At 37.8% G+C, this 26549-nt stretch overlaps 1 protein-coding gene across 3 annotated transcripts in view; it reads right to left on the bottom strand.

Moving 5' to 3' along the window:
- Positions 1-26549, bottom strand: part of SBF2 (SET binding factor 2) — a 382316-nt gene that overhangs the window by 153275 nt on the left and 202492 nt on the right. For all 3 annotated transcript variants that reach the window (XM_040989139.1, XM_040989140.1, XM_040989142.1), the window contains 3 exons: positions 17820-18024; positions 15716-15825; positions 14058-14207 (listed from right to left, as the gene is read on the bottom strand). In XM_040989139.1, coding sequence (XP_040845073.1) covers positions 14058-14207; positions 15716-15825; positions 17820-18024 — 465 coding nt within the window. The remainder of the gene's footprint in view (positions 1-14057; positions 14208-15715; positions 15826-17819; positions 18025-26549) is intronic.

The raw sequence follows: 26549 nt of genomic DNA, 5'->3' as shown, positions 1-26549 counted from the left end.
ACAAAAATTCAAAGCATAATTTTAATAAATAAAATCCAACTATATATTTAAAAAGTTAATATATGATGATGAAGTAAAATGAAAAGTTGGTTTCACATGAAAATATCAATCACTATAATTCATCATGTTAAAAAAGGGGGAGTGGCCTTTGGCTGTGATGGTTAAGATGCCATCTGGGATGCTCATATCCTATATAGAGTGCTAGGCTCAATTCCAGTCCTGCTTCTCACCTGATTTCTTGCTAATACGTACTCTGGGTGGCAGTGGGTGATAGCTCAACTATCTGAGTCCCTGTCCACCCACCCAGAAGGAATGTTTAGCTCCTGGTTTGGACTGCTACAGCCCTAAAATATAGAGATGTATATTTTTTAATGAACCAGTGGATGCAAGATCTACCTTTCAAGTAAAAAAAAAATCTTTAAAAAATATTAAAATTCACAATAGTCAAGGGATTGTACACTGCAGTAAAATGAAATTAGTTGATTCATTTATTTACCTTCTGCCTGCATCTATCCACTTAGTAAATATTTATTGAAACTTTTTTTATGGGATAGGTGGTAGGAATCAAAAATAAACTAAACAAAATTCTTTATATGCACTTTTAATCATATTTTCTCCATATGGCAAATGACAAATAATTAAGAAAAAAATTGAAAATGTTATTGGCAAGGACATGGGGAGCGAGATATTTTTAAAGAATTTCTGGTGGGGATATGAAATGTAACAGCGTTTAGAACAGCATCTGCCAATACCTACTAGTACAAAATACATGTGTACCCTCTGGTCAAGAAGTTCCAATGTCAGAAATTAAAGTGACAGAAATACAAAATTAGCAGTAAAGACAAATGTATATGGATGCTTATTGAAGCTTTATTCAAGATGAAAAAAAAAATTGGACAGAATTTGCGTTCTTATCAAAACAAAACTGCAGTCACACTAGAAAGTATCATATTAGCCTAATGGTTATACGCCAGTTAGGATGCCCACATGTCAGATTGCATGAGTTCAGCTCCTAGCTCCAGATTTCTAATTCCTGCTAATGCAGACCCCAGAGGACAACAGTGATGGCTCAAGCAGCTGAGTTCCTGCCACCCATGTGGCAGCTGAATTAAGCTCCCAGATTCCCTCCTACTGTGGAATCTAGTTACTACTACTGTGTGGATTTGCTTAATCAGCCAACAGACTGGACTACTTTGTCCCTCTGTGCTCTTTAAAGGAGCAAGTAAGAATTTTTTTTAGAGCCTTTTCCCTAACCATTATGTGAATTATCATGGAAATCTGAGAGTGGTGTGGCATATTTTAAAGTTTTAAGTGAAATGTATCTGCTGTAGAATTTTCTACGTTACATGCTTGAAGCAGTTTACAGTTTCAACATTACACCATGCTATTGTCAACATCACCTTTCTGAACCAGAGTATTCAGTAATCGCTATGATTCAAAAACAAATACTATGCCAAAAGCTGAAAATATTGTTGTCAGAGTCAATCTATTGCCAAAGTTCAAGAAGATGGATAGCACACAGAAAGTATACACCTCAGTAGTAAGCAATTATAGCTATTTTAAAAAATTAATAGTTTTTCAGCCTATGTGCATAATTTTTTCAAATGGTTGTTCAGTTGTAAACATTAAATGTTAATGGTGGAATATTTAAAAATTGAAGTTCTTAGGTATGTCATTTGGTTCAGGGTCTACCTAGAAAAAAATGCTGAGACACTATGAAATCTGAACCCAGAAAATATGGGCACTTCTGACCCAAAAAGTGGGAAACTTCTTAAACCTTTAACTGAAGAAATCTAAGATAAGAGGACAAAATGAAAAAAGAAAGGAAATAATAGAGAAAGGAAATGAAATAGAAAACAAATCTACAAACACAAAGGATATGTAGAATAATAAACAGACAAAAGCCATTTTACAAAATAAGCAAGTCACTAAACAACACTGGGCAACCACTAGAAAACAACCTTCAAAACAAATTCAGGAAGAACTGAAAACATAAACAGTGTATTCCTGGAATTAAAAATATTCTGGCAAAGAAAACAGTAGATACAGACAGCTTTACAACTGAGTTCTCACAGGCTTTCAAGGAATAGAGCATTTCAAAATAAAATGAAGTATTTCACAGAAGAAATACAGAGGAGTGTTTCTGATTTCATTTTGCTATCTTAAATACAATATCCATGAAAACAACTGTGCATCAAAACTGGTAGTGGTAGGAAAAGGATCTCATAAAATTTAATGCCTATTACAACAAAATTCTTACACTATAAATGAAGAAGACTTTTAAACCTAATATGGAATGCCTACATAAACTTTTTTAGCAAAGCCAAAGCTTTTTGACTAAACCTTAAAAAATAGAAGGTACTATCATGTCTATTTAATGTTATAGGAGAAGCCTTTGCCAGATAGAAAAAAAAATGCCTACAATATTTGGAAAAATGAGGTTAAAATATGAGTAATATAATTACCAAACTGGAGAAATAAAAAATACTCAGAGAAAAAGAGATCTTCCATCAATTTATTCACTTTTTTTTTTTAAAGTTGCATTTACTTTTGTTTGAAAGGCAGCTTTACAGAGAGGAGAGATGGAGAGAGGGATCTTCCATGTACTAGGTTGCTCCCCAAATGGCCACAGTAACCAGAGCTGATCTGATCTGAGGCTGGGAACCAGGAGCTTCCTCCAGGTTTCCCAAGTGGGTGCAGGGGCCCAAGTACTTGAGTCAGCCTCCACTGCTTTACAGGCCATCAGCCTGGCACTTCTATTGAGAAGTTAGATTTACAGAGAGAAGGTGAGACAGAGAGAAGACTCTTTCATCCACTGGTTCACTCTCCAAATGATATCAACAGCCAGAGTTTGGCGGATCTGAATCCAGGAACCAGGAGCTTCTTCTGGGTCTCCCACTCAGGTGCAGGGTCCCAAGGCTCTTGGCCATCTTATGTTATCTGCCCAGGCCACAAGCAGGAAGCTAGATGGGACATGAACTAGTGCCCATATGGGATGCCAACACTGTAGGCAGGCAAAGGATTAGCTTGCTACACCACTGGCCCCTATTAATTCACATTCAAATGTCCACAACAACTGGGGCTTGGCCAGGCCAAAATTAGGAACCAGGAACTACAAAACTTAGATTATCATCTATTTGCAGGAATAATAGCAGGAAGCTGGATCAGAAATGTATAGTAGCTGGCACTTAAACTCAGCACTCAGATATGGCTGTTAGGAAATTGCTACATGATGCCCAACTCACAAAATTAAGAAATCTTAATATAAAAATTTGCAAGTATTTAAGACAATAAAAATTCTTGTATGTTTCTGTAGAAGTATACGTTTCTATAATAATGTTTGAAAATTATTTGTGATACTCTAATAAGATAAACTTGCACATATTCTTCATTCAACAATAACATTCCTCTGTATTATCCAAGAGAACCTGTTTGAAGAGCCTAGAGTAGTCAAATTCATAGAGACAGAAAGCAGAGTGATGGGGCCAGGGCGATGTCTCGCTGACTAATCATCTGCTTGCAAGCGCTGGCATCCCATACTAGCACCAGTTCATGTTCCAGCAGCTCCAATTTCCATTCAGCAGCCTGTGTATGGCATGGGCAGGTAGCAGAGGATGGCTGAAAACCTTGGGACCCTGCACCCACATGGGAGACCCAGAAGAAGCTCCTGGTTCCTAACTTCGGATTGGCTAAGCTCTGGCTGTTGTGGTCATTTGGGAAGTGAACCAGTTGATGGAAGATCTTTATCTGTCTCCCCTTCTCCCTATAAATCTGCCTTTGCAATAAAAATAAACAAATTTGAAAAAAATGCAGAGTGGTGGTTCTTGGGAGGGAGGTATTTAATTGATGAAAAGGTTCAGTTTGGGAAGCTAGAAAAAGTTTTGTGGTGACATTGCAAAATAATGCAAATGTGTACAATGCCACAGAATTAAACATTTAAAATTATTAGTTCTATGCTATACAACAACAGTTGTAAAAAGTCCAACTAGAGCTTATTCATTCTTTCAGTACTTCTGCATTTTCTGGAATAATGTTTCAAGTCCTTTTATTTTCCCGGCCTTAGTCCTGCTAACAGCCACTCTTTCTTAAGGAACCCAAGGATCTTTCTGTGGAGACTTATTTAGATGATCTGTATGAGGTGGTTTCATTGCCAGATCCTCTCAGTGAGAATAGCCATGTCATATCCACACAAACATGCATATATATGAATTCCCAGTTACCCCTGTCTCCCCACAGGTTCACCTCTGGTTACTTCAAAAAGTTTGTGAAAAAGTATAACCAAAACATTAGTATACTTTAAAGCAAGAATTTGTTTTGAAGTCAGGGGAAATAGGTTTTGGGTGGTGGCTGGGTTCAGGGAAAAATCTTTTTTTTTTTTTTTTCTTCTCTTTTCTCTCTCCTTTTTCTGTTCTTAAAAAAAATTATTTATTTATTTATTTGAAACCCAGAGTTACAGAGAATGAGACACACAAAAAGAAATCTTCCATTGCCTGGTCCACTCCCCAAATGGGCGTAGCCAGGAGGCAGGAGATTGACCTTTGTCTCCAGGTGGCTGGCAGCAGTCTAAGAACCTGAGTCACTGCTGCTTTCCCCCAGGCCACTGGAGAAAGCTGGACGGAAGTAGCCAGGACACAAATGGGTATCTACACAGGTTGTTGGCCTTGTAGGTGACAGTTTAACATGCTATATCACAATGCAAGGTGCAAGGTATTTCTAATGTGGAATTCATTGACATCTAGAAGGTAACTAGGTTAGTCAGTTCTGAAGTTCAGAAAGCAACTTGGGTTTGAGATACAGATTTCGCAGGGAAATATTAGACAGTAATGTAAAAGAATAAAATTGCCTAGGAAAGTCTATAGATACAGAAGATTTAAAGAGAGATCTAGGGGCTGACATTGTGGTGCCATGGGGTAAGCTACTGCCTGTCATGCTGACATTCTAGAGTAGTACTGGTTCAAGGCTCCACTGTTTCCTTTTGATCTGGCTTCCTCACGCACCTGAGAAAGTAGAAGGTGAGACAAGTACTTGGCTCCCTGTCACCCATGGGGGAGAGTCTTTTAGGATCCTGGCACTGGCCTATCCCAGCCCTAGCTCTTGCGGTCTTTTGGAAGAGTGAAACATCTTTCTACCTCCTTTTTGTAACTGTGCCTTCAAATAAAATTTTAGAATTTTTTTTTAATAAAGATGACTCTACAGATGCAAACTGACAATTACTATTTGCAAGGGGGGTGGAGGAGGAGAGGCATTACCAAAAACCTGAGGATGAACAATGAGGAAAAAAACTAGATGAAACATACGATCAAAAGCAAGGAATAGAGAGGGCTTTGTAAAAAGGTGACAATGCCTGCCATTAAATCCTACTGAAGGTCAAATAGGGAAGGTAAAGGATGAATATTTTTCACTGGATTTATTAATGAGATTTAATTAGTGATCCTGGTGAGTAGTGCTGGTAAAAGTGCTGGCCCAAAGACTGCCATTTTCAGAATATTTAATTTAATGAATTTTCTCTTAAACCTAAAATCAAAAGTTATTGACAACAAAAATCAGCTCCTTGAAAAGCAACTAAGAAAAATAGATCCCAGCTGTAGGCAACTGCCTAGGTTGTTTTGTACTCTCCCATTGCTGGGAGAAAAGCAGCTAGTAGCTGGTGGGCATTATGGGCATGGCTAATGCCACCTCTGTGTGAACTTGACCAGTATGCCAGCATAGTTGTCCATCCTATTTTTTTTTTTGTAAGAGCCAGAGTGACAGGGCAGAATGCCTGCTGCATCACTGCAAGCACATGCCAAGCAGGGCCACCCCATCTGCCATTACTGCTGCCATGTGTCAGAGGGCCATGCATTGCTAGGGACCAGGTGAATGGGGACAGGTCAGAAGGTCCTCTGTAATAAAGGAAGAACCCTGATTGTTTATGGAGACAGGCCATTGACCACCACCAGCTAACACCTCACTAATCAACACTAATTCTAGCAAGTTTGCTCACTGATTCAGAGTCTTGCATTGTAAATAAAGTCTAATTATCCCCCCCTTTCTTTCTTTTTTTTTTTTTTGCTACTGTTTTTTGTGGCCTAAGTAATAGCTGCCTGTATGCCTATTTTGAAAGCTTGAACTATTTCATATTTCCCTCAAAAACTTTATGGTTGTACATTTTAGGCTTTATGTCTATGCTGTATCTCAAATTAATTATTGTGTTACTGATTAATATTCAAATGGATATCCACATATTCCAGCATTATTTGGAGAAAAAAAACTTTCCTTTCCCAACAATGTGTGGGTGCTAAGGAGCTACAAAAGTTCATCTGGAAACACAAGACAGCAAGAATATCCCAAGCCATCCTAAAGAATAAAAAGCTGAGGAATCACAATGCCAGACCTCAAGACACAGAGAAGTGGTCATCAAAATAGTCTGGTACTAAAACAAACAAACAAAAAACAGTCTTGTACTGGTATAAAAACAGAGAAGAAGATCAATGAAACAGAATAGAAACACTAGAAGGGTGTATTTCTTTGGAATATATCCAAAGAAAATGAAATCTGCATATGAGAAAGGGATCTGTAATCCTATATTAACAGCAGCAAAACCTACAATAGTAAAGACATGGAAACAACCCAGATGCCCATCCAAACAGGAGTGGTTAAAAAAAATTGTGGTACATCTACTCCACAGAATACTACTCAGCTATTAAAAGAATGGAATTATTCAATTTGCAATCAAATGGACTCAACTAGAGACCATTATACTCAGTGAAATAAGTCAATCCCCAAAAGAGAAATACCATATGTTCTCTCTGATAGAAGGCAATTTTAATGCAAATTATAAGATCAAAACCCTTTCCATATTGTTTCTGCTGTAACCCATTGGTTTTGATAGTGTTTTACTTTTGTTCCTTCAAAATAGATTTTTCTTATTTAATTCTTCATTGACTAGTAGATCACATAGTAGGTATCATTTGGTCCAAGAAGCTTTGGTGTTTTCTTTTGCATTTCTTCTTCAACACATTGGTTACTCAGCAGCACGTTACTTAACTCCATGGTGCTGCAAATATTTTGTTTTATCTTTATTACTGTTGTTGATTTTGTTTCATGGCTTCTTATTTAAGGGAATGTATAGTAATTGTGTAATAGAGACTATCATGTCCAGTTGTGAAGATACAATGCAGTATGTATTTCTACTCCTAAATCAAAGATGGACTCCCAATGAAACTGTTGGATATATATTTACAATAGGATGCTGGACTGTCTGCCATTGTCTGTATAAGCAATGTCGGGACACACTTAAATAACAGAATGATGGAGTTATGACTGCTTGTGAAGTACTATTGTAATAATATGGGGGAAATAAAATGGGGGCAAGGAAAATGAGAAGGGGGTAGGGGAAATTCCAGAGCCTATGGAATTGTAAACATAAAATAGAAGGAAAAAAAAACCAGCATAAATGGGGCTCTATTTCTCAGTGCTCTTTTCCACAGATCTATTGGCTCATAAATCAATACTATACCATCTCAATTACTGTGGGTTGATAGCAAATCTTGAAATCGGGCTGCTTAAGTCATCCAATTTCTTTTTCCTGTTTTATTTTTAAAGATTTATCTTTTGAAAGTCGGGTATAGAGCAAGGGAGAGTGAGCTCTTCCACGTACTGGTCACTCCCCAGGTATCCACAATAACTGTGGCTGGGCCAAGCTCAAACTTTGTTTCTCGTCCTTTCTTTGAGAATACAAAGTGGAGGCTATTAGAAACTCTACTTTTTCTTTGGGGAAATAAGGCATTAAAATGATGTCTTGTTTGTTTGCAATTTCCTTAGATCTATCTGTGTTAGTAAGAGGGTTCTTCACAGGACGCAGGTCACCATGACTCTGGAAATGAGGGTTTCCCTGGGTTTCCACATTATAACAGTGTAAAAGATTCTAGTCACGACCTTGACAAATTAAACAACTTTAACTGTATGCTTGCTAAAGTGGAGAATTAAGACCATAATATTTTTTGAGAGATTTTCAGAATAATGCTTCAGAAAATATTTAAGTAAGATCACTTCTTTGACATGAGAATAATCTGTAACCTTTATAAGCTAGTGTTATAGGAAAAAAAGTGGCCTGGCATTAAAAGAATCTGATTAACAAAATAGCTCTTTGGCAACACTCATGTTCCATCTAATTTTCCCATGAGGAGAGGAAAGACAGAATAGCTTTGAGGTCATAAGCGGCAAAGACTACTGAAGTTTTTGAATCACCACCTAAAAATTAGTTCATTCAGTTAATGTTTCTTTCTTAGAACACCATCACAGATGTTTGGCCTCTTGGCCCTGAAACTCAGTGCTTTTGTAAAAAATGTTCAGAATGTCATCTTTAATCCCCATAAGTACACTGTTACAACAAGAATATAAATACAACTAAATCCCAAATCAATAATAAAGAACTCATTAAGAAAAAGAGTGTCATGCCATAAAGCCAATCCATAACTGAGGGGGACTGCTCTATAAAGTTAAACAACAGGTGCTCAAAGATGCACAGGTTCCATTTTAACATAGGTATGGAACACTAATTGATAAAATATTTATTGTCAATTCATTCAGGAATATCTGAAAGTAGCAAAAAAAAATCCATGTCTCCAGTAATATTATTAATAAAATGGAAAAGTAACATTTGTAGCCCAAGGAAATGTGCTGTTCTGTAAGTGATCTGATTATATGTGCTGAAATTTAATAGAATGTTTAGATTTCTTCAGTTAAAAAATGGCACAAGTGCAAATGGAAAAAGGCTGCAGAAATAGATTTTGCAGATTTAATACTATTAGGGAATCAGGGACTTATCAAACATTAAGAATTCTAGAGACTTTGCTCTGTTAATTTTCCTCCTTTAGTCTTTATAATAATAGTAACAGAGCAACAAAAGATGTGATTTTTCAAGGGACAAATTTATAATCTTATTTTTTATTAAGATGCTCAAAATTTTATTAAGATGCTAAAAAAGAGATCTTTCTAAAAATTATAATTATGTTTAGTGTATTTATTTGAGTGAAGCAGAAAGAAGTAAACCTGAGGTTAATCTCTTTTGAACACCCTAGAGATAATCACTGTTAAGAATACAATGCAGGATTGGTGCAGTAACTCTGCTGGCTAATGCATCTCCTGCAAGCATCCGCATGCCATTTGAATGCCAGTTCATGTCCCGGCTGCTCCACTTCCCACCCAGCTCCCTGCTTGTGGCCTGGGAAAGCAGTGGGGGACGGCCCAAAGCCTTGGGACTCTTCATGCATGTGAGAGACCCAGAAGTTCCTGACTCCTGGCTTCGGATCGGCTAAACTCCAGCTGTGGTGGGCACTTGGGGAGTAAACCAGTACATGGAAAATCCTTCTGTCTCTCCTTTCTGTAAGTCTGCCTTTCTAATAAAAATGAATATATCTTAAACATAAAACAAAGAATATAGTGTAAGAATTCTTTTGTATTTTTAGGATCACAAGTACATAGGTATATACATATATGTATTTTTAGGTTAAATAGCTTAATATCTACTGCACTTTAACATCCACTTAAAGCTTTAATATTTACTTCCTTTTTTTGCTTATTTACCAATATATCATCAAAGTTTTCTTTGTCAGTATATATGTAAATCCACCTACTGTATTTAATGGCTCAAAACTTTTTGGGGCCCAGTGTTGTAGCCTAGCTGCTAAAGTCCTCACCTTGTGTGCACCAGGGTCCCATATGGGTGCTGATTCTAATCCCGGCAGCCCTGAGTCTCATCCAACTCCCCACCTGTGCCCTGGGAAAGCAATGGAGCACAGTCCAAAGCCTGGGATCCTGTACCCGTGTGGGAGACCCAGAAGAAGCTCCTGGCTTCTGGCTTCGGATTGGCGCAGCACCGGCCATTGAGGTCACTTGGGGAGTGAATCATCAGATGGAAGATCTTCCTGTCTCTCTTCCTCTCTGTATATCTGACTTTGCATAAAAATAAATAAAGCTTAAAAAAAAGTATTCGAAGGAGGAGCTATAATAAATTTATTTTGTTAACAGACTTACACATCCTACAAAGTATTTTTTGCATATCTATTTTGATGCTAGACTTTATCAATGTGGTTGTTAAAGATTCTCTGGGAAAGCAACTGTTCAAAATGAGTTTGAGAAGATCAATATGCCCTGCTAAAAAAATCTGAAGCCACAAAATATGCATAAGTCACGTTTCAAAGAATAATGACATGATTCACACCATTACATTTAAAGACACAGAATATTACCACTCCCGGTGGAGCTCCCCAAGGTCAGTGCCATTCTCCTCCACCCCTCAGACGTAATCTTAAAATGTTTCTTATTATCTTCAACTTCTTTAGTTTTACCACCCATTCATATCACTAAATATCCTTTTTGAATTTTAAGTGGAACTAAACTGCAACTGAGTTATCATTTAATTTTTGCATATGATTATATTCCCTAAGGTTCATGATGCAATTGTTCCTTATAGGTGCAATTCATTGCTTTCTTTGCTAGACAATACTGTATTATAAGAAGACACCATAATTTATTTACTCATCCTAATGCTAGAAGGCATGAGTTGGTTTAGGTTTTCTACTATTTCAGAAAAACACTATTCTGAACAACTGTGGGTGTCTCTGGTATATGTGCAATAAGCTCTATTAGGAATAAAGCTCTGAGTTCTGGAGTATGTATTATATGTATTTTTATAAAGTAATAACAAATTTTTTATTCTCTTACATCTTTTTTTATCACTACAATTTTGCAAGTAGTTATATTCTAGTAAACTCTGCTTTAGTACCATAACTTTGCCAATATTGGATATTATTGGAGTTTTAAATTCTGTAAAGGCACTGCATTATGATTTTAATTTGTAGCTCTTTATTGACATACATCATATTTTTCTATTTTGTTATTAATAGGGCTTTGATTCATTTAAGTTTTAACGACATTTAAAAAGGTTTATCCATTAAAAGGCAAAGTTCCAGAGAAAGAGAAATCTTTTATCTGCTGGTTCACTCCCCAAATGGTCACAGTGACCATGGTTGGGCCAGGTGGAAGCCATGAGCCAAGATCTTCATTGGGGTCTCCCACATAGATTGGCAGGGAACCAAGCCTTTGGGCCATTTCTGTTATCTTCCCAGACATGTTTGCAGGGGAGCTGGATTGGAAGCAGAGCAGCCAGGACTCAAACTGGTATTCCTTCTGGATACTCATGTCACAGGCCTAAATCACAGTGCTAAAAAACAGGCCACAGACCATCTTTTTACAGATGCGTTTTCATATAGTTACTACTCAGGTATGTTCCCCTTTTTTGGGATGGATATATATATATATGTTTTTTGACTATTTTAATTATGTTGAAAGGCCATTTCTGTGGTGTGGTGGCTAAGCCACCATCTGTTATGCCGCCATCCCACATTGCAGCAACTGATCAGGTCAAGATGGTACAAATCCTTAGGTCCCTGCAATAATGTGGGAGACCTGGCTGGAGTTCTAGGTTCCTGGTTTCAGTCAGGCCCAGGCTTGGCTGTGGTGGCTGTTTGGAAAGTAAATCAACAATGAAGATTCTCTTTCAAATAAAATAAATCAGGATGGTGTAGAATTATGGCTCAGCGCTTATAATGCTATTTGGGACACCCATATCCTCTATCAGTGGTTTCAGATATAGCTCCACTTCTGAACCAACTTCCTGATAGGGCACATGCTGAAGATGGCATCTTGAGTATTTTAGTACCTGCCACACACATGAGACACGTGGAGTCAGTTCCAGACTCCTGGCTTAGGTTTGTCCCAGGTCTGGCTGTGGTCAGCATTTGGGAACTGAATTACCTGATGAAAATTTCTGTTTCTGCCCTTCAAAATAAATTAATTCAGGTTGTAGGAGTCTTTACAATCTAAGTACTCATTTGTTGGTAGCTATATGCTTTGCACATCTTTCATTCTTAGCATTCTATTTTTGCTATCTTTATGGCATCTTTTTATTTTAAAGTAGTCAAACTGATCAATTTGTTCATTTTACAAAAGACTTATTTAGTTATTTGAAAGTCAGAGTTACAAAGAGGGAGAAACAGAGGTTTTTCTATCTCTGGTTTACTCCCAAGATATCCACAATGGCCAGAGATGGCCCAGTCTAAAGCTAGGAGCTTCCATGTGGGTGGTAGTGGCCTAATGACTTTGGTCATCTTCTGTTGCTTTTCCCAGGACACTGGAGCTAGATGAGAAGTGAAGCAGCCCAGATACAATCTGTTCTTTTAAGAGTAGCATATTTGTAACTCACTTCACAAATCTTTCCTTATTCCAAAGTTTCAAGGACAGTTTCTATATCATGCTTGAAATATTTTAAGCTTGGCTAGCTTTCCTAGTTTTTCATATTTACATATTAATCTATGTGGAACTGATCTTTTAAAAGAGACTTATTTATTTGAAAGGCAGAGTGTTGGTTCCCTCCTAAAAAGGCAGCAATGGGCAGGGCTGAGCCATGCCAAAGTGCGCACAGCCTGGATCTCTATCTGGGTCTCCCACAACGGTGCTTCTGCTGTGACCCACTGCTAGACTGGCCCTGGGGTTCTGGGACACAGCAGGTACTCTGATAAAGAATGCCAGTGTTTCTAGTGGTGGCTTACCCCTCTGTGTTGCAACAATGTTTCTTAGAATTGATTTTCATGTGTGGTGCGAGATATGTATACTTTTTCCGTCAATAACATGTTTCGTGTTTATGGGCATGAAATGTCCAAATGCTATTTATTGAATTCATCTTTTCACCAATAGTCCAAAATGCCAATTTTGTCATAAATCGAGTTTCTATCTATATGTACACCTATTTCTGGGCTACTACGTTTTATTGGTCAATTTGTTTATGATTATGCTAACTTCAAACTATCTTAATAACTTAATAATAAATCAATTTTTATATCCAGCAAATATCCATGCTTTGTTGTTGTACATTTTAGGATTGTGTTGATCACATAGTGAGGTTTTGCTCTTCCACCTGAGATTCTGATAGGCACTGTACTGATTCTACAGATTTTAGAAAAACATGACTTCTTTATTATATCAAGCTTATAATCCATAAACATGGTGTATTTTCTCCCTTTATTAACCCACATTTCTAATAACATTCTATTATTCATTATACCCTATGATTATTCCTTTCTTTTTATATATCTGTTTATTTATTTATGCATTTGAAAGGCATTGAGAGAGAGCAAGCAAGCTAGCAAGCGAACTCCCATCTACTGACGTACTCCCCAATGCGCACAACAGCGAGGGCTGGGCCAGGCCAAAGCAGACACCGAGAACTCAATCTAGACTTCCTGTGCAGGTGGCAGGTACCAAATGATTCCTTCCTCCTAAGGTGAGCATTAGCAGGAAGCAGGAATCATGAGTAGAACTGGGACTTAAACCAAGGCACTTGGATTGGGATGTAGGCATTCCCAGTGATGTTTTCGAGCAGCTAAGCTATATCAAATGTCACCCCATAAATTCCTCCTAATTTTCCAGAGTTTGATACACATTTTGCAAATGACACTTAATAATGGATTATATTCTCTCCTTGTACCAAAGGTTTGAGAAAGAACTTTTTTGTACCACCTGCAAGGAACAGGCTGCCACTGTCACAGGACATCAACAAGGGAGACAGGACAGCAAAACATATTATTTATTCTTCTAAATTGGGTCTTCACTTTTTTTTGAAAAATTTATTTCTATGACTCATATGCATATTTTGAAACACTTTTTAAAAACCAAACTGAAAAATCAATTTATCATCTGCCTTATTAAGTACCAATGAAAGCTGAAAAGGGCTGCTGCAACTGTAGACACTAAGTAATATATAAACAAATGCTTTAAATAGGACATTATTTTTCAAATAGTTGATTGTACTATGGATCCAACAAATTCTTTTTCAAGAGAAAATAGCAAGAGAATGAAAAACTTGTAATAATTATTAGGATTATAGATCTCAGCTCTTTCTGCTGTGGCAGGCTCAAACATTTGGTATACTGATTACTACATTTCCTGGAAAAAAATGAAAATATACTCTCAATCAGGAGGAGCAAGAAAAAAAATAAAAATAACCTAAAAATTACCTGTAGAGTACAGTTCATCATCCTTATTATATAGTCAAACTGTTGATGGTCCAATATCGCCCGGTTTTGCTGGACGTGTAAACCCAGCTCCTCAGTGAGACACTGTCTTGCTGCCTTTCCTTTAAGGGCTCTCAGAGCAGCAGGGAGAGTCTAAGGACAAGAAATCAGAAGCTTTCATAAGAAAAAACAGCATTCAGGCAATTGCACCAGAAATTCAAATGTAACCTGTAATTCAATCAGTGAAGCTATTAGTAGAAGTAAACTACCAGGAAAGAGTTAAACTTGCTTTTAAGAACAGTGATAAAATAGATATGCAGTTGTTTTTATTTGTAAGCCAGTAAGAAAAACAAATAGAATTAGTTTGTTTGGCAAACTGAAAACATTAAATTCCACCCCCCCTTTTATTCCCTAAAAGTCAACATTTTAGTAATCTTGAGAGCTTGTTTGCAGGTTCCAGAAAATTAGCACAGCTACTCTTATACCATTGACCAAAGACCGGTCCTCTTCTAGCGGGATGGTCCTCCTTTTTGACCCAACGTGCAGCTTTGGGAGGGACGCACATGGAGCAGTGAGGGAGGAAGGGGAAATCCACCTAGCCAGTCAGATCAGCCAAATCACTCCTAGCAATCAATGGGGTGGCAGATGTCGCAGCCAAAATGCCCTCACATTCAAAATTTTAGTGACCAAATTAATGGCTACTTCAGATCAAAAGTCAAAGCCACAGACATGTAGATACCTTTCGATAATTGGCCAATTTTCCATGGCAAGAATATTGAGAAAGACGAAAATAACAAGAAACACAAGCTATTTCGTCCATGTCAACTGATCAGTTATCCAATCACTATTCAGCTTTAATTTATGACTGGAAAGTTCTACTCCAATTTTAAAATTAGAATAAATAAAAAGGGCTCACAACAACAACAACAACAAAACACATTAAAAGTCACTTCACCACAAGGATATTCACAAGGAAGTACCTTTCAGTTTACCATTAAGGTCTGGTTACTTTACATACAAAAATTATAATCTAATTGAAATTAGAAAATCTAAAAAAAAAAAAAAGAAAGAAACGCAGGAACAAAAAGGAAAGGCAAAAACAATAGAGGAGGATTTGATATTTTTACAAGAAATAGTACGTTAAAATGAAAAAAATATGGAAACCCCCAAAAGTCAAGACGGAGAGACTTGGGGCCATTCCTAGTTAGAGCACTTGCAGAGGTTTGATAAGCCCCTTTTGTAATGTTTATAAAAAGGACACTGAGTCAGTAAGAAAAGGTTACATTACAGTCAACATGTGTCACTGAAGAATGTATGCAAATGTGCTTCAAAAGAGACATTTAAAATCTGTAACATATGACATATACTAACTAGATTATTTGTAATGAGTAAAACTATATCTAAAATGTTAAGTTTCTATGTATGTTGTAAAACATGGCTTACTGAATAATGTTTAAATATTTGAGGGAAAAAGTTACTAATAAATTTTTGCTCAGTCATATCATTAGGCTTGACCTACAGTTTTACACTTTAGCCACTACTAATTTGATATGAAGGCAGCCATGAAAGGACTTTCTCGGGAAAAGGAAAAGACGTAGAGAAGACAACATCCACATTTGAAATGGCAACGATAAACCCTTACTTGAGAAAGAGGATCTTACCTTTTCAGTCTCCAAAGTTTTATTTTCAAATATGAATGCAATGCAGTTTCTGACAACTTCCAATCTCTGTGCACTGTTGAAAACTGTCGTGACCTTATCCATTATTGAAACTAGTCAAGGAAGAGAAAGAAAACACAAACTCAACTAGTTTGGCAACTACAAGAGCAAGAATATGACTTTGAGACTGTTTATACGACCAACATACAGAGTTTATTTTTGTCCGCGTTACATGATATTGAAAGTATTTCATTTCATTACATTTTTAGGTTGAGGTGTCAATCACCAGGATGTCATAACACTTTAAAATACAGGCACTTAAAAATCAACTTCAAAAATAAATTGAGGAAAAATAAAAAGACATAAATAAGACATAGGAAATTTGATTACAATAATGGAAGATTTTAACATGTTTCCTTCAATATCTGCAAAATTAATTCAGTAGCCAATTCACAGAGTGGAAGAAAATATTTGCAAATCATATTTCTGATAAGGGACTTGAATACAGAGTACATAGAAAATGTTATAACTCTCAATAAGAAAAATAGCTTGATTTAAAAATTGAGAGATTTTTTTTTAAAGATTTATTTATTTGTATTACAAAGTCAGATATACAGAGAGGAACATCTTCCGTCTGATGATTCATTCCCCAAGTGACCACAACGGGCTGGTGCTATGCCAATCCGAAGCCGGGAACCAGGAACCTCTTCCAGGTCTCCCACGTGGGTGCAGCATCCCAAGGCTTTGAGCTGTTCTGGACGGCTTTCCCAGGCCACAAGCAGGGAGCTGGATGAAAAGTGGAGCTGCCGGGATTAGAACCGGCGCCCATATGGGATCCCGGTGCGTTCAAGGCAAGGACTTTAGCTGCTAGACCATGTTGCTGGGCCTGAGAGATTTTTTCTAAGAGTAGTTATCTAAACGGCCAGTAAGTACATGAAAATCACTGAATACCATTAGCGGCAATGGAGAATCAAAACCCTCATACATTCCTGGTCCAGGTATAAAAGCTACCTTGGAAAAAACATCTTGGCAGTTCCTCAGAACTTAAAACACGGCCCTAGTATATGACTCAGCAATTCTACTCCTGGGTACGCACTCAGGAAAACAGAAAATACATTTCTGTACAAAAATTTGCACATGAATGCTCACGGTGGCATTAGTTATAACAGCCAGAAAGTAAAGCCAGTTCAAATGTCCATCAAGTGATGCATGGATAACAAAATATGATATACAAGTATCTCTCCTCTCAGCGGAATATTGGGCAGCCACAAAAAGCAATGAAGTACAGAAACATGCTAGAGCATAAAGTAATCTTGGAAATACTATGCTAGCACCTGATGTGGTAGCCTAGTGACTAAAGTCCTCACTGATTCGTATCTTGGCTGCTCCACTTCCCTTCCAGCTGCCTGCTTGTGGCCTGGGAAAGCAGTCCGAGGACGGCCCATAGCCTTGGGACTCTGCACCCACATGGGAGACCTGGAAGAATTTCTGGGCTCCTGGCTTCGGATCAGCTCAGCTTCTGCCATAGAAGCCACTAGGGGAGTGAACCAGAGCACAGAAGATCTTCCTTTCTGTCTCTCCTCCTCTGTTTATATGACTTTCCAATAATAATAAATATCTTAAAAAAAGATTCCCTCTTTAAAAAAATCACTATGATAAATGAAAAGCTTATACATAATATCTAGAAAAGGCAAATCTATGAAGAAAGAAAACTATAAAGCTATAAAACTATAAAAATGAGCAGTGATTACTAACATCAGAATATATATTTGAGTTTTTAAAATGCTCTCAGATTAAATAGTGATACTGGCTGAATAATTCAATGACAGCCAATGAACTATATACTCAAAATGGTAGAGTTTATGTTACTAAAAGGAAAAGATTGTGTAGTGGTTAATGGGCTATTGATTATCTTTCTGGAAGTCAGTAGAAGGACGAAGGTTTCAGGTGTTAGGTCTGAGTCACGTTACACGAGTATGTTCACTTTATGAAAATTCACCAAATTGAATGCTTTCATGTGTCCTACACATGACAACAGGTTTATTTTAGTATCTGTGCTGCCGACCTGAACATAACAACAGGTTTATATTAAAAGACAAATACATACCAACAGGTGGACCTGCTGGCACAACACATTTCTTTTCAACTCGTGTAGCAGGAGGTGCAGTCTGATTTTTAGCAAGATTTTCCTGTATTAACTCTTGAACTCGGGATTCATTAATCTTTGGAAAAGGAAGAATATGAACTCGCAAATGGCATCCTTCTGTAGGGCGTGGAACTTTTTGGAACGCCATATGAGGGTTTGGATTCTCCTGCAACATCAAATACAAACAAAATTATTCAAAAGTCAAAACAACAATGGCAAATCATCAGAGGGAACAGGAGCACAGAGGGACACAAGCTGAAGTCACACAGATGAAAGTACAATCGTTCACATATGTGCCCTAAAATCCAAGGTCTAGAATCTTCTAAGAAGCACATGACAGAATTGGCCCTTAGTCTTCTCACACGAACCACACCATTGACTGTCCACACATAATTCTTTGATTTAAAGTGACATGTTAAACCATGTCTAAAATGGAGCTCTTGATTTTCAACCACCTTTAAACTTGCCTTCTTCGGCGTTCCTCCTTTGGTAAATGGCATATGAATTTTTTGCAGTTGTTTGGATGAAAGCTTAGAGTTGACTTTCTATAATCTACTCCTGTACAACCATTGTGGACTTTAGCTTTAAAATGTTAATAAGCTGAGCACTCTTCATCAACACCTTGGTTCAAACTAACGCTTCTCATATTACAGGACAACTGCAGTCTCCTACTCGCTTCAATTCCCTGCTTGGCTCTCTCCTTCAGGACTGCAGAGACTGATCTAGCTCAAAGGATGCCAAGTCATTACATAATGAGCTGGTCATTCAAATAGTTCTTCATGTCAGAATGAAACTCAAACTTCTGCATATCCTAAGATACAGGCTCTTGACATAAGTATGTCTTACTAAACTACAGCTTCACTCTTGGTACTTCAGACACAGGCCTTCTTGAAAATGTGTTGTGGACTTTGAACATCACTGTTCTGTCAGTCTGGAACATGTGTAACTCTACAAATTTGCACAGCGCCTTCTCCCTTTTATTTCTTTGCTCAAATGCCATCTTTCCTGGCCACCCTCGTCAAAACTATGTTCTCTCCCCACCTCACACTTTCTATTCTCACTGAACTTTTACTCGAGTACTTAGCACTTTCTCATATGCTATAAATTTAACTTACTGCTCATCTTCTCTCACGAAAATGAAGCTCCTATACAGGGGAGAAGCTGTAGTCATTGAAAAACTTTGTTGTTTATCTGTTACATCTAGTAATTGCCTGGCACTTAAACCACTTCCTGTTTGAACACAAATCAGAATTATAATAACAATTAAATTAGTCAACCAAGGTTCTTACAGATTTTTGGGGCTTGTGTAAATTCATGTCTAGTCATTTGGTTAACCAGTATTGTATTTCAAATAATACAGGTATAGTGGAATTCACCCTTTTCATAAAGTTCTCTGGGGGAAGGTTGCTTTACAACAATTGTTAGAACAATCTCAGTGTTTATCAGATGCTCCACAACCAGAAAATTCCGTGTTCCCACTAATTTGATACTATTTACATTGTGGATTAAATCTAATACTACTACAAACATCCTGCTGACAGTTGAAATTAACCAATTGTCAACATCAATTGGAGCTGCTCTCTACAATTCTGTTTGGCAATATGGCCCCAACCCAGATAAAGGAAAGATTGGTCTACAGTAGACGATACTATATCAGTATCAATAGAATGAACGTAATTCTGCCCTGTCAAAAAAGATTTTAGTTCTTACTCCACATTTTATATGTAATTACAGCTAAATAATTGTGCCTAAGAAATCTACTCATGGTTAACATACAAGGTTCCTGAGATGGTAAAGTCAGACATAAAATTTATTCCTGCCAATTAGCCTCCACATAAGCCTTATATTTTCCCATTATATTAGCAAAGATAGGAAAATAAGTTTATATATATCTACATAATATAAGCTCATAATATCCTTGTGAGAACTGACCAAGCTATTACCAGAAAGCTCTTAGAACACCTGCCCCAACCACACCCCACTCCAGAATAAATGACTATTTTCCAGAATAAATGACTATTTTCCAAAAGCCTGTTTGAAAAATATTTCTTTCTAGTGCATGAAACCATACTTTTAAATTTAAAATATTCTGTTTCTCCTAAGATTTCTATCATATAACTAGTCATTCATATTATGTATATGTACACATATTATGCATATTAATAATGGCAGTGATAACTGATTCATTATCAAATATGGACTTAAACAGGAACTGCTGATACAGTGCTCTTACCTATTAATACTCTTCCAGTAATCAACTAGAAATATTGTAAAAAAAAAAATCCATAACAAATAAAAATAACAAGCATTGTTTAAAATCATGTCAACTTGAAGCTCAAAGTTGTATACATCTGTAGTTGTATATGTTATATACTGGAGTGCAAGTCACGATCTAAACTTATTAAAATATATTTAACTGTATTTGAAAGATTGAAAAAAAACTGAATTTCTTCAAGCGTAGATGAACTTTTCTGGAAATGTGTCTGTGCACTGCTGCCCTCTGGTGGGCCACATAAGTGCACAAGACCATGTGCAACCTTACATGTAACCTGGCTACATCATGACTTGTTATTACTATTACTATTTCCCTTTGTAACGTTACAAGCTTAACTTCCTGCTCTTTGAATGCATCATGACATGGTATGTATCAGTAAAGGGGGAAAATCTAGTATCATACTGTAAAAGTATATTTAAACATATCCTTGGGAGTCCTACTCTTCTTCAGAAGCAGATGTGTAGTGCAAAGTATCCACTTCTTGGTATGATAGTCTCTGCTGCACAGTTCATCTATGGGAATGTATGTATATATTTGTTTACCTATCCTTATTTACTTTGTATTTTGCACAAGGACTGTCACATATCAGAGAGAACATATGATCTTTGTCCTTTTGGATCTGGTTTACTTCCCTAAGTATGGTTTCCAGTTGGGATCATTTTATTGCAAATGGTAGAGGACTAATATCCAAGACATGCAAAGAGCTTCAGAAATGCAACAACAGCAAAACAAACAACCCTGTTAAGAAATGGGCAAAACACAGGAGCAGCTGTTTTTCAAAAGATGAAATTCAAATGACTAAATGACATATGAGAAAATGCTCAGGCTCCTAAATAAAAACCACATTGAGGTTCCATCTCGCTCCAGTGGCAACAGCCTTATATACATACACAAGTCTACAAAAAACACCTGCCAGTGAGGATACAGGGAAAAAATAAACTAATCCAATCTTGGTGGGAGTGTAGATAAGTGTAGCCAGTACAGAAATCAATGTGGAGAGGGCTCATCATGACTTCTTGAGTAGATGGCAGAGTAACAGAAACTATCAACTAGGACTGTTTATCCTCTATGTGTTCTCAGGAATACTTCCTGTTACTTGCAACTCTCAGTGCATTTTGATGGATCCCTTTAAGGTTATTTGAGCTCCTTAAAAACTGCCACCCAATTTTGTTGTCCAATCTCTTTGTTGAAACAAAGAAATCCAGTATTTTTCAACAATACCAAGAAATAGCCAAATCCTCATCTTCGATTCCAGAGAAAAACAAATGTAAAATAATAACTCAGGATTTGGACAACTAAATACATACGCTGAATAAGACAACATTTTTATTCAGAAAAAACTACCCAAGGAAACTTAGCAAAATGCACTACCTCGAGAGAGATTTTTGAGGAAACACAATGACTTTCAAGGAAAAGCCTTTGTAACTGCTTTTTTTTTTTTTTTTAAAAAAAGAATTATTTATTTTTGTTGCAAAGTCAGATATACAGAGAAGATTTTCCATTTGATGATTCACTTCCCAAACGGCCACAATGGTTAGAGCTGAGCCAATCCCAAGTTAGGAGCTAGGAGCTTCTTCCAGGTCTCCCACACAGGCACAGGGTCCCAAGGCTTTGGGCTGTCCTTGACTGCTTTCCCAGGTCACAAGCAGGGAGCTGGATGGGAAGCAGGGCTGCCAGGATTAGAACTGGCATCCATATTGGACCCCAGCATGGGCAAGGCAGGGACTTTAGCTGATAGGCCACCACTGTGTTGGGTCCTGTAGCTGCTTTAAAAGATCTCTTTAACAATAATTCAAGGTCCCTCTAAAGATGATTAATTTTATATTCCCATTAAATACTTCCACAAAGCAAAAACAAAACAAACCATAATGGGAGGTACAGTGATTTTCTGAGATTTGAAAAGTGATGCACACATACTATCTGGTCTGGAGATCTGGATTTTCTTATCTTTTTCCTTTGCCAGGAGAACTAATAATATGTCCAGGGCTTACACCTAACAAGACTAGGAATATAGGTAAGCAAGCAAACCAAAGCAAAACACAACACCAAATCCTCCATGGAAATTCAAAGTAGGTAACAGCCATGTTGGGGGAAAGTCCTTCCTACTTACTGTTCTCAGTAGTGAATGACAAGGCAATATGCTCCTGCTACAGACTGTCAAATCTGTCAGTTCCATTTATGTATTTAAAATTATCCAACATGCATCAATTATATCTGGAACTATGTGAGATAATAAATTACATGAAAATTCCTTTAAATGTAAATGAAATATATACTAGCAAATTTTGACAATACTTAACAATTTATGCCAATAACTGTACTCTTTAGAGTTGGTTTAACATTACAGTCAATATGGATGGAATGAAACTCTCAGTTTCCCAACTTCACAGGCCTTTCTATGCTTATTCAATTGAATTAATATCTCACCTTTAATTCAGGGAAGTTTCATGGATGACTTTAACACCTGTGAACTGGTTGCTCCTGTCTACAAAGAAATATCGCAATCTCAGCAATACTGATGTTCAGGGCTTAATAATCCTTCAGGGTTGTGGCCAGCAAAGTGGTACAGCATGCTAATCCTCTCAAACTGTTGCACTGGTGTCCTATGTGGGTGCTAGTTCACAGTCTGGCCGCACTACTTCTTATCTAGTTCCTTGTTTATGGTCTAGAAAAGCAGCAGAGGAGGGTCCAAAGAGCCTGGAAGAAGCTCCTGGCTTCTGGTTTCAGACCAGCCCAACTCCAACAGACAGATGGAAGATCGATACTCCCTCTCACCCTCTCTCTGTTTTCCCTCTGTTTCTCCTCTTTCTGTAACTCTTCCTTCCCAACAAAAATACACAGATCTTTAAACAAACAAACAAACAAAAGTAACTCTCAGGTTGGTTGACAGGGCAACCTGTACTAAGGATGTTTACAAGTAACAATGGCCTATATTGCTAGGTAACAGTAATACATCTCTTTCACCTGTGATAGCCAAAAATGTTTCTGATATAACTAGATTTCATGGAGTATGAATGGGGCTTTGTCCCCACTGAAAACCACTGCTCTAATTCATGACTCCAGTGGAAATTTCTTGTTCTAAGACAAGTATCCCCTTCATAAGTAACAGGTCCACATGTTTGCTAGCTAACAGACCTACTCTCACCTGCTGAAAAGTAAATTAAAACCATGAGAAACCACTACACACCAGTAAGAACAGCTAAGACAAAAAAAGAAAAAAATTAACCAATAAACAAAAAAACAAGAAGATAACTGACAATACTGTGCTGGTGAAAACATGGAACAAATGGAACTCTCGTATATAGTTGGTGAAAATGCAAAAGCTATTTCAGGAGCTAAGCTGAAAAAATTGCACAGTGACAGAAAAAGCAAGGATACTGTCATAAAACAGATCAGGGCTACAAAGGGGCATTAACTTTCAAAGAAATGTAAGGTCTTCTTTGGTTTAGAATAGCTATTTCTGTATTTCATTTATTGTTTCAATGAAATAAAACCTCACTAATTCACCTGAGAGAAAGCGAATATCAATCTCATTTGTTGGTTCACTCATTTCCCAAATGTCTGCAGCCAGCTGGGTCAAACTGAAGCCAAAAGCAAAAAATTCAACCTGGGTCTTTTAGAGAACCGATCACTTAAGTCATTTGCCTCCCAGGGTACACATTAGCAAAAAGCTTGGTTGAAGAACAGAGCAAAGAAGGGAGCCCAGGTATTCGGATTCGTGTTGTGGTTATCCCAAGAAGCAGCTTCACCAGAGTGCTAAATGCTCACCCTTTCCATTAAGATTTCAGCACCCATCTGGCCCAACACTGGGTAAATGCATAAGACACAATTAGAAATTCTATATTAATCCGTAAGACAATCTGGATCCCTTCATTTTTAATGAAGTTGTCAAATTACATGGCCTAGTATACTACTTCAAAAAATTAGATACAATGTGTATGCCTAAAACACAGGTGCAACTGATTTCTTAGTGTCTTGGAACATAGGTTTTATAAGGCTCTTGTCTTGGTCATTTTATTTAAAGATTTATGTATTTTTATTGGAAAGGCAGATATACAGAGAGGAGAGAGAGAGAAAGCTCTCTCTGTTGGTTCACAGCCCACATGGGTGCAACAGCTGGCACCAAGCTGATCCAAAGCCATGAGTCAGGAACATCTTCCAGGTCTCCAAGTAGGTGCAGGGTCCCAAGGTCTACTGCTTTCCCAGGGCACAAGCAGGAAGTTGGAAGGGAAGTGGAGCAGCCAGGATTCGAACCGGTGCCCATATGGGATCCTGGCACATACAAGGCAAGGATTTAGCCACTAGTCTTTTGCACCGGGCCCAGTGTTGGCCAACTCTGCAGATATTTATTTGTAAAGGGGGACAGGGAGATATGAAAGTAGTGCTTCTTCTTCTTTTTTTAAAAGATTTATTTATTTTTATTACAAAGTTAGATATACAGAGAGGAGGAGAGACAGAGAGGAAGATTTTCCATCCGATGATTCACTCCCCTATTGACAGCAACTTCTGGTGCTCCGCCGGTGCGAAGCTGGGAACCCGGAACCTCTTCCAGGTGCCCCATGCGTGGGTGCAGGGTCCCAAAGCTTTGGGCCATCCTCGACTGTTTTCCCAGGCCACCAAGCAGGGAGCTGGTTGGGAAGCGGGGCTGCTGGGATAGAACCGGCACCCAAATGGGATCCCGGAGCGTTCAAGGTGAAGACTTTAGCCACTAGGCCACTGCACAGGGCCCTGAAAGTAGTGCTTCTTGATAAAGAACCTAGAAGCAGAAGTGGAACCAGGATTGCAGTACTCTGATATGGCAGGTGGACATCTCAAGTAATAGCTTAATTGCTATGCCATATGCCTGTCCCATTGGCCTGTAATAATGTTCTCATTATGCAGTTGGCAGTGTTTTATAAGTGTATGGCAGGAATCATAGGGCTGGACCCTGTCTTCTGGCACAGTGACTAAAATTCTCATCTTGCACATGCTGGGATCCCATATAGGCATTAGTTTTTGTCCCAAGTGCTCTACTTCCCGTCCACTTCCTGTTTGTGGCCTGGGAAAACAGTGTAGGATGGCCTAAAGCTTTGGGACCCTGCACCCAGGTGGGAGACCAAGAAGAAGAAGCTTCTGATTCAGACTGGCTCAGCTCTGGCCATAGAGGTCTTTTGGGGAGTGAACCAGTGGATGAAAGATCTATCTGTCTCTCCTCTCTGCAAACCTGTCTTTCCAACAAAAATAATTTTTTAAAAAAAGAATCTCAGGGCTAGAGTAAGTTAACAGGTAAATGTGCCTACATGCAGCTAAACACTCAAAGCCAAAGTTACCAGACCTTAGTATTACCAACCGAGCTTGGAAAGATCTGCTATCAATAATTTTCATGGTGTAAATCCTGCCAATTTAATAGTTAAATACTGAAAATCTATCTTCAATAGATTTAAAATCTTCCTTTTCCTTCAGGCTACCAAATACTTGAGTCATCAAACACTTTTCTTACTAAGGAAGGTCCAGAGAGCTTCAAAACAGCTATCCTCACTTTAAACTTATTGTACCCATAGTTCCGAAATCTGACTAAAAAGTTATGTAAGGGGCTGGTGCCAGGGCAGCAGGTAAAGCTGCCACCTGTGGCACCAGCATGTCATAGGTGCACTGCTTTGAGACCTGGCTGTTCTCCTGCTGCTCCAACTCTCTACTAATGCAGCTGGGAAAGATGATTCAAGTGTTTGGGCCCTTGCACTCACATGGGAAACCTGCAAGAAGCTTCTGATTCCTGTCTTCAGACTGGCCCATTTGGGGAGTGAACCAGTGAGTGGAAGATCTCTTACTCTTTTTGTCCCTCCCCACTGCCTTTCAATTAAAAAATAAATAAGTAAAACTTTTAAAAGTGTTATAACGATATGATAGGGTACACTTGGGGTATTTAAATGACATTGCAGAATGGCTACATCCACAACAGATTTCAGTGCCATAAAGTATTTACAAACACCAGCACGGAATCATCAGGTCCTCATTAACACCTAATAACAAGGACATCATTAAACTGTATAGCTGTATCTTGCTTACTAAAAGGGTATTTCAGAAATGTGATTTTAAATAATCTAACTACTTAAAAACAGAACCATGTGGATTATTTCTCTCACTGACACCATTCTCCCTCCTTCCCCTGAATTCTCTGCATGATCCAAGAAAGTTAATCTATAATCATGTTTTTCTTTTTAACTCTATATTTATCCAGGAATGCTGGAATCATCAGGAACTTCAAAATATAGAACCAGAAAGAATCTCTGAATATCCGACATCCATTGGAATATTCTCAAAATCTCACTAAGCACATGTACGTAACTTCCTCTTTAAACAGCAAGAAAATCATGTACTATGGTGGGCCTAGTAGGTATCTGGCAAGTATGAATGGAACTAGTTATATATATTTTTCT

This window comes from Ochotona curzoniae, unplaced genomic scaffold, assembly GCF_017591425.1.
Source record: "Ochotona curzoniae isolate NIBS_2020 unplaced genomic scaffold, NIBS_Ocur_1.0 contig_517, whole genome shotgun sequence".
Lineage (NCBI taxonomy): Eukaryota > Metazoa > Chordata > Mammalia > Lagomorpha > Ochotonidae > Ochotona > Ochotona curzoniae.
This window is presented reverse-complemented; position numbering and strand designations above follow the sequence as displayed.